Here is a 19064-nt window from a genome sequence, read left to right as displayed (position 1 = left end):
TCTATGAATCAGGAAGCAGGTCCTTACTAGACCCTGGCTCTGCCAGCAACTTCATCTTGGACTTCCTAGCCTCCAGAACTGTGAGCAATGAATTTCTGTTGTTTATAAGGTACCTAGTCCATGGTATTTGTGTTATAGCAGCCCAAACGGACTTAGACAATGTCACTGGCCCCTCCCAGGTGGGCCACGAGCTAGACAGAAGTGGGCTAGGGCAGAGGGCCATGGGTAGAAACCTAGGATAGGGCAATGAGGGAGGCCCACACGCTGGCCCATGAGGTGAAGGTCTGGGGACTGTGAACTTCCAGGCAAGCAAAAGTCTTGTGGGGGGCCTCAGAGGAGAGTGGTGTTGGAGAAGCTGCAGGGCTCCAGAAGGCAGGGGCACTAGGAGAGAAACACAAAGGAACATTCTCAACCCCTTACTAGAGGCCCCAGGCTTTCCCCTCCCCCCTGGGCCCAGTATTAGCTGCCCAAATGGACCTGTGGCCTTGACTTTTCCATAACCAAAGCTTGCCAGAACAGAGCTTGCACATGTTTTAATGAAAAATAGGTGAAATTCTCAGTAGTAAGCACATCACAAAACCAGCAAAGCAAATGAATGGTTCTTTCCAAACAACGGGCTTGCAAGCAGAGATGGCTGGGCTGGGGGTGGGGCAGGACAGTATCACACCACCTGCCTAGAAGTTGCATTTGGGGTAGAATAATTGATAGTGTGATGAGGATGGGACCCTGCAGGAAAGATGACAAGGGCCTTGCCTAGGTGCCTCCAGGGACACTGGGTTGGTGGGAGGAGTCATACTTCTTTCCAAAATGTTGCTCCCTCCTGTTGGGGCACATCATGGCCTACCAGGGCCCAACCCAAGCACTCCTGGAGCCCACTCTGTGTGAATCCTTTCAGGACTGGGCAGCTGACTGAACGGCTGAGCCCTGTTTGCATTTGGGAGGGTCATGAAGCCAGGGGCCTGTCTTCATCACCTGCCTTTTCTGAGGCAATAGTCACTAGAGAGACGCCAGCCACTGGCCACCAAGAGGACTGACCTACCCACTCCCACCCCCACCTAGCCCAGAGAGGCTGGCAGATTCTCAAGTCCCAGAGGCCACTTCTGTCACACCATTCCCGGTCCCTAGGGGAATAGCTCAGAGTTCAGCCTGGTCGTCTGCTCCCATCTGGAATTCAGACTGGGGAGAGCCCTAGCCAGGGTCGGGGAAGGTACTTGGCTGAATGACAGGCTCCTTCTGCCAAGGGACAACTCAAACTTCCAGGAAAACCAGCCCTTCCTCATCAGGGTGTCTCCTCTCCGCTCCAAGTGTCCAGCAAGTGGGGGCCAAGACAGCATCTGGATCCCAGGAAGAGGCAGAACTCCAGAGTGTGGAGAAAGGAGCAAGGGAAGAATTGATAAATTAAGCTTTGACAAAATAAGTCAAGGAAGACCAATGCCATTTAACATATATTTATTGAAATCTACTTGATGCAAGGCACTGTGCTAGGTCTGGCAGGGGAATCAGACATGAAGGGCCACCCTGTCTTCTCAGAGCTCACAATCTAACGGCTGGGTGAGGGTGGGGAGGGCGAAGCTCTAGTGCAAGGCTGATTATAGTAAGTGCCATATAACAGACAAGTTAAGGAGATCGAGAGGAACTAGAAAAGAGCGCCAACAACAGAAACACGAACTGGGGCGGGACATTGCTACCGTTCTCAGATATGCAAATAACGTCCAAGGCCAGGTTTAAAGAGACCATTTCTACTTCTGAAAGTAACACCCAAACTGATGCAATGAGAACTACAGAACGTGAATATGCTGGTAAGAGAGAGGTTATCATTCCTCAATCTGACAGATGCTTCCAAAATAAAGAATAGGGTGGGGGGTGAGTTAACGCATTTCATGGGACAAACATGAGGTCAGTACAGGAACAATATCCAGACAGAAAATCAGTGGTCAAACTCACAGAAACTAGAAGGCAGAGATTTTTACCCATCTTAGTGAACAGAACATAGTATCACATTTAAACAGGTGTTTACGAGAGTCGGTAGGGCTCGTGCTGGGAGCGCGGGCTGGGTAGAATCTGAGGAAAACCAGCCACGTGATTCTTCTCAGGAAGCAGCCATATGGTAAAATGCAATTGGCTCTTGACAGATTGCCAAAACCAGAGACCCACTTAAGCTGGCTCAAGTCAAGGGAGTCTACGGTGGGGATACAAACGGACCCATGAGGGCAGTCGCCAGAAATCTAAGAACATAACGGGGTCAGGCCTCCTCGGGGTGCTGGGACTGAGGCAGCTCTGGGGCACCTAGCAGGAGCCCATAGACCTTCAAGCCAGTGCCGCCCATGGGGGAAACTCTGCTAAATACCGTGCGGCTCCCTCTTTCTTCCAACACCAACTAGAATCTTCTCTCTCAGTTTCCTTGTCGGCACTTCACAGATGGAGAACCTGAAAGGCCTGGCCCATTGTCTCCAGCCAGCTCTGATGACCGGTTGCTGCCCTTGAGTCAGGTGTTCAGTTCTGGTTTAATGAATGTGGTCTGGAAGTGGGGGGGGTCACATGGCACACAACAGGGCTGAAGCCCAGGGCACATGGAGTGCAACACCACGTGACAAAGCTGCCCCCTGCGATCGGGGGGGCTCATTGTGGAAACGCAAGAGTGGGTATGACACAACAAATCAACACAGTTAATCTTCCTAAGCAGCAAAAATGGTAAACACTTTCTTTTGAAAATTTCAGCAAGTATTCAAAGCTTTAATAAAAGCAATGGATGGTTTCTTTCAGAATGTAAGAAAAGGATGTATTTCTAATGAGAGCCAGCATTCTATGTAACCCAACTGCTCTTCATTTCCGGTGCAAAAGGACTATGTGTGATTAGAAAGAAAAACGAAGTGAGGTAGATACACGAATGCACAGACAAGCACACACAACAGGAAGCTTGATCACATTTTGCATTGATGTAGCAGTGTACCTAGAGAATGCAAGGAAACCCACCCCCAAGTTACCAGAGGCAAACACCAAACTTGGCGCAACTACAGGACACATGGTAAAGCCACAGACTGCTCGCGTTTGGAGAGAGCACGGACTTCACCCGCAAACACAGTGACGGAAAAGATGTGGTCTTTAGTGTTAACTCTAGAAGAAGGTTTGTTTGAGAGAAAATTATAGAACCGAGAATGGAGGGTATGACGGGATGCCAAGACATCGTGCCCTGGCTGGGGGGAGATGGAGCAGTGACGACGATGACACGAAGTTCCAAGTTAATACTGCATCTGGATCCTTCATAAAACCCAACAAATGACTAGTGAACGGGCAAGTACTTCCAGGTAAAGGTGCCAGACTTGCCCCCCATGGATGTCAACATTCCTTACCAAATGACAGTTGCATTAAACACATCACAACAGCTTGAAAAGAGAAAACTGATGCGAGAAGGAAGTAGTGATTTCAGACACAGATTCACAACTACTGAGAGAACTGAAGCCACAGAGCAAAAGGAATCGCTATGTAACAAGTGCTGTTGGCTTTTCTCCAGCCTGGGCATCAGGATGGAGATGTCACAGAGAGCCACTGGCGTGGCCTGGGGGCCGTTCCAGAGTACTTTCTGGCTAAGACCACAGGGGTCACTGTGGGACCCTGCTTCCCAGGATGGGGGCCTGAGAAGCTCTTCTAGCTCTGCCCGCTGGGGAGTTCCACCTCCGCCTCAGTGGGCCCATCAGAGAGGCACACGTCCTCTCCAGGCCCTCTAGTGTCCCCCTGGCACAGCTGCCAGGAAATCACACCACAGCCCCAGCATGGCCAGCTTCTACCTGCCCGCTCTGCAGGCCACTGGAGGGGCCAGGTTCCTGGCTAGCCTTTTCTGCTGGTCCTCTTGGGAGAGGCTGCTGGAAGTGATAGCCCAGCCCCAGGAGGACCAGCTTCTATTTCTGTGCCACTTGGGCCACAGAAGGGCATTGTGGCCCTCCAAACCCTTGTTTTATTGTCCCTCCCGGGCACAGCTGCTGCAAGTCACAGCCCAGGCCTGGTGTGGCCAGTTTGTATCACCATGACACACAGGCCATCAGAGGGGGGCACGGTTCCTCTCCGAGCCTTTTCTCTGTCACCCCTATTAGGTGTGGATGAGGGAGGTGATGTTAGAACACGTGGGTGAATCTCCCCTTAGTTGCCAAAAGCAGAAGCCACAAAACTGACCTCTTTGTAGTTCTGGAGTCACTTGCTAGGAGGAGGATGTGATCCACGTGACAGCGTCAGTCAGGTAAGTCTTCTTGTGTTTGAAGAGACGTCTCTTGGGTGGATCTGCTGCTGAGGCACTGAATCCATGCCGGGCATGGCCAAGGCTCCCATGAGCTGGAAGGGTGGCTGGCCTTCCAAGACCAAGTTTGGACCATCCCATTGATCTAGGTGGGGCCTGGCCCCATTGCTGATGGCTAGGGCTATACTGAGGAACAGTCAGAGTGTTCTGGCCAATCCGTGATGGAAGTTTCTCTCGTGTGCCTGAGTGGCCAGGTTGGATAGTCAAGTATTGCCCACAGACATGCACGGAGTCTGCATCTTGGATGAGGAGCGAGCCTGCTTCTCCGGCCCATTCCCATCCAGCCTGCCCATCTGGTACATCCACCTTCTGGTGGGGCAGGGCTTTCAATTTTTCATTTGTAATTAAAACTCTAGAAGAAAATGTCATATCTAACTACTGCAGCAATAACAGTTATGACTTAATGGGCAATGAGTGCTTGGATACATAAAAACTAAATGCTTGCACAACAAAAATGTAATAAAACTGCTACAAAGAGCAAAGCAATAACATTGGAAAAGAGATCATCACAATCGATATGGAAAGAACTGCTGTATAAAGTCAATATCTCGAAAGGTAACTTGACAACTGGTCAAAGGAGATGAACGTACTATTTGCACACAAGGAAACGGAAACAGTATTTCAGTCATTGCATGAAAGAAAGATAAGACTAGGAGTCAGGAGTGCTGGGTCCATCCCCAGTTCTGGTACTAACAAGCCATAGAATGACAGCAATAACTAAGACGGTAACAGCAGATGACCTTCACTGAGTGTGTCCCTCCGTGCCAGGTGCGGCGTTCCAGTCCTCATGATAACCGTAGGAGGTAGTCCTGTGATCACCCCCGTCTTACAGAGCTGAGAATGGAGGGTTGGAGAAGTACCATCTAGGCCCCACATGAGGAAAAGCTATCGTTCTGGCAAAGGAGGCGCCATCTTACACTTGAGTCCTTGAAATGTCCCTGTTATTACGGGGATGCTCTCTCCACTACTGTATTTTGAACAAAATCGTGCTGCTTGAAGACAAGACCCATGAAACAAAGCCCAATCGAAGCTAGTTTTAGATATGCATGGGAGTCACCAGATTGAATTGGTTTAAGAAAAAAAGGCGCAAAAGTAATTTAACCCAGATTTAGTACTTATTCCTAGGAATACGACCTCACAATGACAAATTTTAGATGCTTAGAAAAAGTCTTTTAAAGGTCATTTAAAAAAGCAACACCTTAAGTGGTTATGTTGTAGAGCTACGGGGAAAATTAGAAAACAACCACAATTGTCCTAACATTACGTGAACATGTAGTTACAGCTTGGGACGAAATTTCTAGTGAGTCTTGTGTGGGGAGTGTCACAGTGCTACATGGCACACAGTTCAGATGGATGGAAGCCACTGGATGTGCTTTGAAATTGTCTGATGGCTCAAAAGGGGCTCTGAGGTTGGTGAAGACAGTGAGGTCAGAAATGAACATGAGGAGTTAGAATATAATGATCTCATGGAACAGAGCAAGGGAAAAAAGGAGTATTTTCTAAATTAATATATTATTCTATATAATATGTGATTTACAATACTTATGTATAACTAAATTAATAAATTAAATATTATAAGACATTTGAGTATTCTATTTACATCCCTAAAAATTTATAAATTCAAGTAGGTCTACAAACTTTGAGGCGAGCTTCTCTTCGGGAAAGCTGGGATCACATTATATTGATGCCATCATTGAATAGCTCTGTGTCTTAGTTTCCCTGAGGGGGGAGGAGTTTGGAGGAGAGGACCAACAAGCCCCCTCGACACCCCCACATCCAGGTCTCTCTTCTCTAATGCTCAGATTCAAGGCCTGTGGATTTAAGTACCTTGAAGTTACTTTATGCCATTTAAACTAGCCAAAATAAATTAATATGGTAAAATCTACTCTCCATAGGCAAAATGGGAAACATGTACACTTATAAATTGCTGGTGGCAGTATAATTGGTTTCAACCTTTCTGACGACAAAATATATAAGTGCTACAAAACTGTTCACCTCCTTTGACTCTGCCATCCCCCTCTAGGGATGCAGGTCCCCCACAGGAATCCGCTGACAGCTGAGGGGTTGCAAGCCTCATCTACTCCTGGTGGGTTGGCTGATGCTTCTGCAGTGCTGACTGCCTCTTGAACACGCGGCCACACTCACTGCACTCGCAGCGTCTTGCTCCACTGTGGGTCCTCCGATGGCGACTCAGGCCAGAGCTCCTCCGGAAGGCTTTCCCGCATTTGTCACACTCATAGGGTTTCAGTCCACTGTGAATGCGCCGGTGTTTAATCAGGTCGGAGGGCCCCCGGAAGGCCTTGCCGCAGTCGCCACAGGCATAGGGCCGCTCCCCAGTGTGGATGCGCTGGTGCTCCAGGAGGCTGGAGCTCTGCCGGAAGGCCTTCCCGCACTGGCTGCACTCATAGGGCTTCTCGCCTGTGTGGATCCGCCGATGCTTGGTGAGCTCTGAGCTCCTCCGGAAGAGCTTGCCACAGTGGGGACACCTGTAGGGCTTGGCCCCGCTGTGGATGCGCTGGTGCTCCGCCAGGCCGTTCACCCCTCGGAAGGACTTGCCGCAGTCGTCACAGTCGAAGGGCAGGTGGCCAGTGTGCATTCGCTGGTGCTTGAGAAGTTCCTGGCGATCCAGGAAATCCCTGCTACACGCCTTGCAGGCAAAGGGCTTCTCCGAAGTGTGAAGCTTCTGATGTCGAAAGAGGTGAGTGTTCACTTTGAAGGATCGGCCACATTCCTCACAGTCAAAGGGCTTTTCTCTGCTGTGCACGCGCAGATGCTGACTGAGGCCTGCGTTCTTCTTAAACCTTTTCCCACATTCCTCACATTCGAAGGGCTTTGCCTCTCTCTCCATTTGCTCCCTCTTCTCGATGGCATCATCAACGGCCCGGCTTGGGCCAGGCCGCGGCTCTGCAGCCACATGGCTCTTCCGGTGCTCGTTGAACTCAGAGACCCCCCTGAAGACCTTCCCACAATCGCCACACTCCCAGCCCTTCTCCTCGCTGTGAATTCTCTGGTGCTGCACAAGGAGGACCTTAAGCCGAAAGGTGTCTCCACACTCTTTACACGCAAAGTGATGTTCTACAGGCAGATTCTGGGGGTTCCCCCCACTCCCCTCAGAGTCCCCATTCTGTTTGACCTCAGAGCTTGGCTCACTGGCTCTTGGGGAGCTTGTGGATGCCATCTCCTGTGGCTGGGCGTCTTCACCCATGGTCTGATGCTGGGTCACCGAGATGCTTTCTGAAATGAGAACCATAAGACACTGCAGTCTGCAGAGCAGGATGGAAGGAGGTTATTCTCCTTTGTCAAGAGTTGCTTTCCTCCTGAGACAGCTGCTGAGCACTGGGCCTGGAGGCCACCCAGGCAGGATGGCTGGTGCTCATCCAAGCAGAAGCCAGGACCATAGAGGGAAGGGCCAGAAGGGCCTGACTGCTGGACGCTCCCTACCAAAGTGGTCCTGAAAAGGTCTCCCCTTCTGTGGTTAAGGAGCAGCCACACCCACTCCCAAAGGCCTCCCCCATGATTTCCTCACATTTCTTCAGATTTCTTTTTCACTCACCAGAATGCTTAGTTCAGTCCACGTTATGGGATGGGTTTAATACCAACAGCAGGCAAGAGACCAAGGCAGGATTCAAAACAGGAACTCCTGCTTGTGGAAAAGGAGACAGGTTATGGCAGCAGCCAGAGATGACATGAGAACATGGCAGGAACAGGGTAGGACCTTCAAAGGGGAAACCCTTTCAAACCTCAAAGGCTGGCTTGGCTGTAACCTTAGGCAAGTCATGTATCAATTTCAAATGTCTTTCCCAAGAGCCAGCTCCTTCCAGGGGCTGGATGAGGCAGGCTCTGGGCCCACCTGGGTGGAGTGCCATGTGGTCGTCCTGAGGAGCTGATCCTCCCTTTCTCCTGATCCACCCACCTCAAGGCCTGCACACTGAACTTCGTGCTCTTCTACATTTCCCAAACCTGACCCCCAGCAGTCTCTTCCTAAGAACCCTCCCAACCTCACATGTGCAGCCCAATAAAAGACTGAGGGGATTCTTTCCATGCCATTAGGAGTTGGAAGGGAGCCCTGCTACTTTGAGATGCTGGTTGTGGCAGACCCTTTGTATTTCCTTACAGTCCACCCCCAGCGGGCACAAGCCCCTGGAAGGTGAGCTTGTGTAGGGCTATACTAGGTGCCCCTCATCCCATTCCCAGCTGCATAGTACCATGAAGCTGAAGGCAAAGCTGATGGAAGGGCTAGGGGTATCCTTACCCACGGAGGTCACGTTCCTGTAATATGCCAGTGTCCTCTGCTCAAGGTCCAGCCTCAACCACTCCCTTTTTGTGAGGTACTGTGCCACGTTGTCAAATGTCACCCAATCCTGAAAGAATTCCCAGGGATAATCAGTCCTTCCATCTATTCTAGAATGAGGCAGGGGCAGCGCCAATAACACCAGGGATAAAAGGTGAGAGTCTGGAGTGGGTGTGCATTGCTAACATGGATATCTAACTACAAGCCTCAAGAAGTCCTGGAAAGACAACCTGACCAAGCACCAGAAGACCTGGGTCGTGGTCCTGGCCTCCTACTGTCTTCCCAAGGGACCTCATTTCAATCACTTTCCTGGATTGAAACTCAGCTCCCCCACCGGTATGATGGGAATTACCAGCCTAGTGGGCATCCATTTTTTGGCAGACTCTGGAGACAGAAGCAGAGGAAGGGAGGGAAGGCAGCAGCTGGGGCCCTGCCGTGTGTCATGATGGGGCAAGAGGCAGAGGCTGAGGCCTGAATCGGGGAGCAGTGACAGATTCCCAAGCCAGGCAGAGGGAAGCACAGCTCACCTGGGCCTCCAGCATCTCAAGAGGGCCTGCCAGTACCTGGTTTCCTGGGGCTCCATCCTGGGGAAGGGTAAGACCCTGGGGGGTGGGTGGAGCTAAGGAAAGTGAAAAGAGCCGTGAGTGACAGCAGCTCTGTCTCTGGGTCCCCTGGGATGAGACTTGTGATTTTCTTTTCGGAGGTTTTAAATTGTGTTGAGTCTTCTCTTGCACAGCAGCTAAGTGACAAGCCAGAGCATGAGTATGCCTAAGAAAACATACCCTAAACAGTGAGGAAATTGGGCTGGCAAAGAATTAATACAGCCAGGCCAGAGGGAGCCCAGACAAGAAAAATGAATGTTAGCCCAGGCACAGCTCGGAGAAGACAGACACAGATGGAGAGCCGATGGCACGGAGACTGTCTCTCAGAGACAGGCTGGCCACAGGCCTCCTAGCAGCCAGCCTCAGAGAGGTCAATGCTCACACTGCAGAAGAAGGAAGTGTCCACAAAAGAATATCAGAAGAGGGCCAGCCCGGTGGCATAGTGGTTGACTTTGTGCATTCCACTTTGGTGGCCTGGGGTTTGTAGGTTCGGATCCTGGGCGCGGACCTACTCACTACTCATTAAGCCATGCTGAGGCAGCGTCCCACGTAGAAGAGCTACAACTTTACAACTATGACACACAACTATGTACTGGGGCTTTGGGGAAGAAAAAAGAAAAAGAGGAAGATTGGCAGCAGATGTTAGCTCAGGGCCAACCCTCCTCAAAAAAAAAAAAAAAAGAATATCAGAAGAAATAACTAGGAAGTGAGAGATCCTGTCCAACTTTGTAGGGGCAACAAAAAACCAGATTGGGGCACTAGAGGGAAGAGAGGCAACAAAGAGCAGGAGCCGGGGCTTCTTGACCAGCAGCCCTTTAAAGGCCACACCCCACCCCACTGAAACAATTTGCCAGGTGACAGTGAGACTGCTATAGACAAGAACATTTCTGTTATATATTTGACAAAATGAAAAGTTGAATAAAACAGCTGGAAAAAGAAGCCTCAAAAAAAGATCTTCAAACACTAAATTGCTAAATAAAAGATCCGAACAATATGTACAAGTTACCTTTTCCTTCCAGATTGCAGAATATAAGATCCTACCACAGACACGTGTGCATCATAGGCCTCCCACTTCAGTGAGTTCAAAGAAAGAGGAACACAGATTCTGTTCTTATGCGAGGTCAATTGAATTCAATTCATAATTAAATGAAAAGAAAGCATTTTACACTAGCTCAAGGAGTACAAAACCCAGATACTCTACAAAGACTTTTACATAAAATTAGATGTTATGTTAAAAGGGATGGATAGAGACTTCTACTTCTGGCCTTGATGGAGTAACAAGGAACAGACTTAATGTCCTGCCATAAACAAGTAGAAAACTGGACAAAACAGATGTGACACAACAGTTTTTAGACATTGGACAGCAGGCAGTGCAGGACCATGATCCCCGAGTGAAGAGAAACAAATGAGGTGAGGCTTATCATTGCCCCAGCTCTCGGCCTGATGGCAAATTTCCAGATTGAGAGTGTAGGAAAGGGAGACCCAAACAGAGCATGATGGCTCCATCAAGACACACACCAGTGTTCAGGGAAGCTGAGGCAGCTGGAAATTGCAGAGCAGAGTTCCAGAAAGGAGGGAAAAGAAAAAGAGCTCCAAAAAAATCTGCCTAAGGCTCTCTTTGAGTCTTTCCTGACTACTAAGTCATGCATGCATTTAGTGAAACTCCCCCAAACTGGTAAAAGAACAACCAGGAAGCAGAAAGCTGAACAATTCCCAGGACACACAAAAGTACGGAGATGTTTAGGGTCCAAAAAACCAGAGTAGAGAGTCCTCAGTGATCATGTGGGGCATTCAGTAGAGAACCAGAGGGGCCATGCCTTAGTAGTAGGACTGATCTATCCCTGGAGCCACAGCTGCCCTGGACCTGCTCTAGAAAAGCTTAAAAATAGGCCCCAAAAGGATGAAATTGTTCCACAAATAACTACCTCCAAAAACAAAGTCCAACACTTTTCAAAGTGAAACAACAAAATCTAGACACTCAACAACATAATCTCTACAATGTCCAATATCCAATAAAAAATTACTGAAATGCCAAGAAGCAGAAAAATATGACCCATGGCAGGGAAAATAATCTCAATAGAAACACTTAGAAATGATCTCTGATAGAACTCACAGACATACAGGTAGTTTAACTATGTATAAGTATTGGAAAAAAAACCCAGGAACATAATGAGCAAAATGGATGATATAAACAAGAACCAAATGGGACTTTTGGAGGTAAAAACTATAATGTTTAAAATGAAAATTTCACTGGATGTGATTAACAGATTAGACACTACCTCCCCAAAAAAGGTTAGAAAACAGCAATAGAAACTATCCCAAATGAAGCTTAGAAAGAAAAAAAAATTAAGAAACACCATCTCAGTAACCTGGGAATAATACAAAGTGGTCTAACACACATGTAACTGGAAGCTGAGAAGATGAGGAAAGAGGGGGATAAAAATATAGTTGAAGAAATAATGGCTGAAATTTTTTTTTCCAAATCTGATGAAAACTAGAGCCAAGAAGCCCAATCAACCTGTAGCAAGACTCAACAAACAGGAAGCAAAACCAAAAAACCATACACATACACCAAGAGATGTCATAATCAAATTGCTGAAAACCAGCGATAAAGAGAAAATCTTAAAGCAGCCAGAGGAGGAAAAAAATTCTATATATAGAGGAGGAAAGATAAGAATAACTGTTGACTTCTTATCAGAAAACAACTGAATGACACTCTTAAAGTGCTAAAGGAAAAAAAAAAACCTGTCAACTTAGAATTCTATATTCAGGGAAAATATCCTTCAAAAATGAAGGCAAAATAAAAACTTTTTCAGACAAACAAAAGCTCAGAGAATTTGTCACCAGCAGACCTGTACTATAAGACATATTAAAGAAAGTTCTTCAGGTGAAGGAAAATGATACCAGATGGAACCTTGGATCTACACAAAAGAATGAAGAACATCAGTAATGTAAACGTGTGGAAATATAAAACACTTTTACCTCCCTCATTTTTAAATCTTTAAAAAGTAACATTTAAAGCAAAAATAATACTAAGGTAGGGTGGGGTTTATAACAGTATGTAGAAGTAAAACATATTGGGTATTTTAGGAAGCCCTCCAAGACTCCAATGCACACTAATAAGCCAGTAGTGGAGATAAAATACAATTCAAAAAAATAATTTGAAAGAAGAAAGGTAAAGAAACAAAGGAAAAAGGAAAGATGGGACAAGTAGAAACAAATAGCAAGATGGCAAATTTAAATTCAACCATATAGGTAATTAAGTTAAATGTAAATGGACTAAACACTCCAATTAAAAGGCAGAGATTATCAGACTGTATTAAAAAAAACCAGACTCAATTATATGCTGTCTACAAGAAACTTTAAATATAAAGACTTTAAATGTAAAGACATAGGATAAAAATAAAAGGATGGAAAACAATATACTATAACCAACAGAAATGGTCTAAATAATCCAAATGTCATAGAAACAAGAGGGAGAGGGTGAATGAAGAATGTGGCTCAGAGCTCGGAGACCTTACTAAAGAGTCCTAGAACTCAGAGCAAGAAGAAAACTGGAGTGCTTAAGTATAAAACCAACAGGTGGTAAGAAATAAGAAAAAAAATCAAAAAAAGAAAAAGAAACAAAAATGAAAAAAAAAATCAACAGGTAACCAATGCAGGATGACATGTAGCAGATTACAAAAATTCTAATTCTTCATAGAAGATGTAGACAGACAGTAACTATTTATTAAAAAAATCCAAAGAGGGTAGGGGAAGGGGAGAGAATAGCTAAGCATATATTTGCATTTTAAGAGAAAAAAGAAATAAACTGAGTGATTCGTAGCTAAAATTAGCACACCTATACTGCAGTGTGCACCACACTGGGGTCTAGAAAAGTCTTCTGCTGTTTCTGTAACAAGTGAATTTTTAGTAACCAAGTTGCATTTCTTTGGTAATAGAAAAGAATAATAATTTAAGAAGATTTGGGTAGACTTTGGATAAGAAAGATGCTCAGCATGCGAGAGGACAGGGCTGAGGCCAAGGAGACAATGGGGAACGGCCCTCGAAGCTGGGTGACATCCCGAGGTACCCACATGGGCAAGGCAGGCACAGGGGAGAAGGGATGGCAGGAATGTGTGGACGGTCCCAGAAAGCTCAGAAGCAGGACCAGGGGATTGTAACTTCCTGGGCTCATCCTCCCAAGCTATCAGTGCCATGGACAGGTGTGAGCAGAAGGCCTCCTTTGGCGCCAAGGTCATGGAAGCCCCATTCCCATCTTTAATAGACTGTCCGGCACAGGTGTTTCCCTGGTGTGTGAGTGAAGCCTCAGGTGCCCAGCAGCCAAGCCCTTTGTGTCCCACTGTCATCTGGGCAGGGCCCCGTCTGAGCAGTCAGATTCTTCCTGGTATGCATCTGGTGTCTGGTTTGACTGTGGCTTCCAATACAAAATGAACTGGTCATAGATTACCTATACAATTCATTTAAAAAAAATCACTTCCAATTGAGGTCTTGCCGCCAAGTGGAATGGAGAGGAGACCATCTCACATTCACCTTCTGAGAAAAATAGCCTGTTACAAACCTCACCTCACTGCCCGCAGGCCAGAGACCTAAGGCCATAACCTACTACAAGGCCCTGGCCCACCCCATCAAGCCCATATCCTGCACCCCATGGCTCAGTCATTCCTTTCAGACGCTCTAGTCTTCATTCTGTTCTAGATATGCCAAGGGATACCTCTCAGGCCCTCTGAACCTGCCACAGGTGGCTCCTTCTAAGAACTCAGGCCTCACTCAAGTGTCACCTCCTCAAAACAGCTTCACTCTCCAGCCCCATTCGAGTTTACTCATAACACTTTTCACTACCTACGAATTATCCTCTGAAATTGCTTGTTTTTACCTGACTCTCCCTGGGAGAAATGTCACCTCCCACAGGACAGGGGCCTTCTCTTTCTCGGTTACCCCCGAGTTGCCAGTCTCTGCGGCAGCTCCTGGCACTCAGTGAGCACATGATAAACTGCGGGGAAGGAGCGTGTTAAACGGAGCACCTACTATGTGTTGTCACTGAGCCTCTCCCTCTACATAATTTTATTTAATTATTACAACCTATAGTTATTACCACCCCCATTTCACAGAGAAGGAAATCATATGTAGCCCTCTGACACCAGGCCACAGCCAGAGGCTAGGCAGTTATCAGCATCCTCGCAGCCTTATGGTATACAAGGGTTTTGGGAACTGGCTTTAAATCATCCTATTAACAGGCCATCGCAGACCCTCGCTGTGCAATAGATACACAAATGATTCTCTTTCTCTCACACTCACACACACTTCTTCCAAGCCACCCATGCTTAATTGAGCAAATCCTCCTGAAGTGTTCCATTTAATTGAGCAGATCCTACCGAAGTGTTTTTACTTAATTGGCATGATTAACTGTTGAAATCCTGGAACCACAACCCCCAAGTGAATTGTTAATTATCCTTCCCAGTGTAGCAACAGGAGTGGCCCTTCCTATACCAGACTTGCCCAGGGGACTTAACCTGCCTGTACTTCAGATCACTGCCCACAGTAACAGAGCCCAAGGATACACAGATATCATTTAGAAAGTGCTCATAAAAATGGGAGGGAAAAGGCAAGCCGTGCTTTCACAAAAAGAAGCTAAACTCTGCATAATTAACCAAGTGTATCGGGTAAAAGCTTTAGGAGAAGCAAAGGAAGATCATTTAAAAAGATAATACACATTAACCCCCACTGTACTTAAAAATAAAATGATCATCAATCCTGGAGCCAATCTGATCACTTAGAAGCCATGTCGCACAACTGCTCGACTTTAAATGGTGGAAGTAATCTGAAAAAGAAGTTGGACGCTGTGACAAAAGTGACAAATACAGGTGTCCAGTGCCTTCCAAAAGTGGGCCTTGGGGGATCAAGGTCACAGCAATCCCAGGCAGAATATTAAAACCATGGTGGTGCGCCCGATGAATACAGAGGGTGATGCTGCCCTTGAACATAAGGCACTTCCACTCACCGTGGGAAGCATGCCCCGAATCACGGGAGGTGCACTCCCACACCCACCTGGGAAATGGAAGTTCGGATAAAGACTCTGGGAAAACAAGTCTCCACCTCTTAATATAAACACGATTATCTTCCTTCTTTAAATGGGATCTGAAGTGCAGTCTAACGACTGCATGCTCCCAGAGCTAAAGCCCTAGCAAGGCTGACTGTGGATTCCACCCAGAGCTAGCCTAGCGCCAGGACACTGCAAGTGCCTCACAGGGAAATCAGGTCAATGCCAACCCACTGCCTCACGACCTGAACAATCATGTTTTCTAAAACATGAGAGCTCATGTGAGTGAACACATGTTCCTAATATGTGCTTTAGATGGCAATGCAAATTTTAACCAACTTATTTAAATTGAATTTTCCATATGGAATCAGAAACATTAAGAGAACCAAAATAATCATTCCTCTTTGATCCGAAACAACAGAAATTAAGAGTTGAATTTAATGGAGACAAAAACCAACCCATGTCACAAAAAGTAGTGAATAATTAGGTACCTCTGGTCGCCTTTCAGCTCAGGCGCCTCCTCAGGATGTCTGGCTACTAGTAAAGGTTGCTTCCGAGCCGATTCCATGGCACAAATAACCAGGCAATGTCCTCGGCAGGTGCGCTCCTTCCCTGGGCAGTGGGAGCAGGGGAGAGGCAGCAAGGCCACCCAAACTAGATCTATCTGGCAGCTTCCAGAAACTTCCAAGGGATGTCAGAAACACCTGGACTCCCTGGAGCATCAAAATAAGGTCCTGTAGCAGAATGTCCGCAGGCCCCAGAAGACAACAGGTGGCTCCTGGTGTTCAGTTTGATTCTGGGCCAGAGCAAAAATGCCCCGGAGGGTGTCTTTATAGGTCACACAAGAGACCTCACTTGTCAGCATCTAACTCAGATGGGTGCCTTCAGCTCCCTCTCATCCAAATTACCATCTAGATTCCCAATTCTCCTTACTGGATATCTGTTCTCCCTTGATTATTGTTGCTGAGATTGAAACAACCGTCTCTGGGCAAAGACGGTTCAGTGACACTGGCATATATGAAAATAGGAGTGCTTCCAGAACAGAAACAATACTTCTCATTGTCTTGCATCCTCACCCAAGGGGCCTTCTAACAGTATGGCTAGCTTTAAGGCCAAGAGACATGGTCTGTAAACACCGAGACTTACCCAAAAGAGACACGCAGCGATGGTTCGCCATGTCTCAGAACAATTCTGAGTGATTAGTCAGGCAGGTAAGGTCCCACCTGGTGGACTGAAATAATTCAGGGAGACAGAAGCAGACTTGGGGAGCACCTTATTGGGCCCTGAGTGCTCGACCAAATGACAGGCTGTGAGACTGAACACAGACTGCCGTGGTCCTGACCCACCCCAGCCAGGCAATGCTGGGATGCTGAACCGAGCCCCTGGGCTAGAGCTGGGCCCGGCCTTCACGTGCTCTCAAGCTGTCTGGCCCACCCTGTACTGTGAAAACGTACTACTACTAGAAGTGGCAGAATCCTAAAGGGCCAAAAGAGAGAGTGTTTCACCAGGCAAGTCTGTTTCTCTCGGGATGTTTGTGTCTGTGTGTGTCTTTTTCTGTGTGTGTGAGTGGGAGGCATCTGTCTCCGTCTTCCCCAGTTTTCCTCTCTCACTCTGCCTGGGCACCTGTCCCTCTCAGTTTAGGTTTCCATTTTCTCTCCCTTCTATAAAAAGCCAGAAGGTAGACCAGAAGGGGATTTTGTAGTGTTTGTTGTACTTAACTGAGGAAAGGTTTATGCTCCCATTTCCCCAAGAAGACGCATGGCATCTTACTAAAAATAAAAATAAATTGTAAGTATAGCTTCGTTTAGGTTACACTGCCCTGGATATGAAAGATTCTAAATGGGGGTAGGGGATGCTGTGCAAATTTCAAGGGGCCCTGGGCCATTTGGGGAGTCCAGACAGGTTAGGGCCAGGGCTGGATCAGTGGGTCAGAACCCTGGCTTGGGGTTTGCTAAGAGCTCAAAGGGCAGAGCAGCAGGGGTGGGTGGAGCCAAGGAATGGGCATTTTCAACCAGCACTCAGGGAATTAGGATGCAGAGCTGTGCCTCCTTAGCACTGGGCCAGTCTAAGATCTGGAGCCTTCCTCACCTCCAGGGCTCAGCACACAGGATTCCAGCCCATGAGCCTCCTGAATGGATCCTACTCTCTGTGCTGACTGTCAAGACTCCTGGGAAGAGAATTTACACTTTCTAGTGATTTTCCAAGAGGTCTCTCACCGGAAGACATTTCTAGGGAATGGACTGGACTGTGCCAGGCACTGTGCAAGCTGCCTCTACTTCAAGGCTCAATGGGGGAGGGAGGATGGGGGATGGGTGAGCACCATTAGTACCCAGAGCGGGTGCTGTTCTAGCAATCCCATCTGAAATCCTTTGGTAAAAGAAAAATGTTGGGTCTGAGATTGAAGAGGAAATGTTTCACTGACCAAGGAGACTGAGGGGGCTGATGGCTGGGCTAGAAGGTGGGCTGGCTGGAAGTGTCAGTTGGAACCGGGTGGGACCTCCGGGAAAAGGGCCAGGACTAGGGGGGTTGGTGTTTGAAAGGGACCATGGGTTTTGGGCGGCAGGCGAGCGTGTTGGGAGCAGGATGGAAAAAGACATGTAATTAATCACTCAAATATAGACTAGAGGAGGCAGCAAAAAGAGTTTAATGGGGGGGGTATTGGAGCAGGAGATGGTGGCCCCAAGAAGAGTGACAGAAAAAGCCCTGTTGAGACCGAGGGCCTTGAGCTGGTCTTCACCCAGCAAAGGCTGCCCCTCCCCCTCCCTCACAGATCTTGGGCTCTAGGCTACCCGCTAATCCTCCCCGCCAAGCTGAGGCTCGACCCCGACCCAAAAGGAAAGCAGGGACTGTACCGGCAGGAACCGTCCACAGCTCACCTACCTGGCGCCCCTGAGTGCGGCTCAGCCCCTCCCCCAGACTGATGAAAAGCGCTTTAACCCCTCACCCAACGCCCTCTCCCCCTCGGCCTCCATCGCGCTTGGGGTGGGGGTCCCCGCCTTCCCATACTGACCGGTTCCCACCCCCTAGCATTCCCCCAAAAGCAGCGTAGGCCTCCTCTGCACGTTCGCGATTCCCGCCCCTGACCGCCGCCCCCCGCCTGCCGCGGGAAGGCCTTAGGGCCTCCTCGTACCCGCCATCCAGGACCCGTCTCCCTCTCCAGCTGGCCCCAGGGCCGAGCAGCTTCCCTCGGGCCCAGAGACGCCCCCCAACAAGCCTTGGACGCCCTCTCACCGCACTCTGGGGAACACTCACGCCAGCCCTACACACTCTCCTGGGCCGCCCCCCTGCACATCCTCCCGCACCCCAAACGACCACCCCGGCCCCGCACATTCACCTGCGGCCCGCGCACTGTCCCGAGCCCCCAGCGCATCCTCTCGTGGCCCAAACGATCATCTCGGCCCCACACACCCTCCCGCGCCCAGTGCACATCCTCCCGTGGACCGCACGCTCACCCTGGCCCGGCGGCGGCTGACCCGCCGCCCTCGGCTGGCGTGGCCCAGGCAGGCCCGGCGTGGCAGGAAGCGCCACTGAGCCGCCCGCGCCCGGCTGAGCCCAGCAGCCCCGCGGCTCCGGAGGCCGCGGAAGGTAGTGGGGGAGCGAGGCCCCGCCCCGGCCCCGGCCCCGGCCCCGCCCGGCCTGTCGGCCCCGATTGGCCCGGAGAGGGGGCAGGGCGGGAAGGGGGCGGGACTGAGGCCCGGGGGGAGGATCAGGCCAGATCGCCCCGCAGCCGAGCGCACCGGCCAAACGCCTGGATGGCGGAATGAATATACTAATGAATAAATGAATGAACGAGCAAATGAACCGACCAACGCACGAAGGAGGGAACGAAGGAATGGAAAGGAC

General features: G+C 48.8%; 1 protein-coding gene across 5 annotated transcripts; it reads right to left on the bottom strand.

The window, feature by feature from the left end:
- Positions 1–1837: 1837 nt before the first annotated feature.
- ZNF275 (zinc finger protein 275) lies at positions 1838–18730 on the bottom strand. Of its 5 annotated transcripts, none has more exons than XM_058534924.1 (4): positions 18674–18730; positions 8541–8649; positions 7842–7928; positions 1838–7522 (listed from the first exon to the last, which is right to left on the bottom strand). In XM_058534924.1, exon 4 carries the CDS (start codon positions 7491–7493, stop codon positions 6366–6368), a length of 1128 nt encoding a protein of 375 aa, XP_058390907.1. In that variant the 5' UTR covers positions 7494–7522; positions 7842–7928; positions 8541–8649; positions 18674–18730; the 3' UTR covers positions 1838–6365. The 5 variants fall into 5 exon arrangements, with proteins under 5 accessions (XP_058390907.1, XP_058390906.1, XP_058390908.1 ...); XM_058534923.1 differs by lacking the exon at positions 18674–18730 and adding an exon at positions 18556–18656; XM_058534925.1 differs by lacking the exon at positions 18674–18730 and adding an exon at positions 15713–18110.
- Between the last annotated feature and the right edge of the window lie 334 nt (positions 18731–19064).

The sequence above is a fragment of the Diceros bicornis genome, chromosome X (genome assembly GCF_020826845.1).
Source record: "Diceros bicornis minor isolate mBicDic1 chromosome X, mDicBic1.mat.cur, whole genome shotgun sequence".
Lineage (NCBI taxonomy): Eukaryota > Metazoa > Chordata > Mammalia > Perissodactyla > Rhinocerotidae > Diceros > Diceros bicornis.
This window is presented reverse-complemented; position numbering and strand designations above follow the sequence as displayed.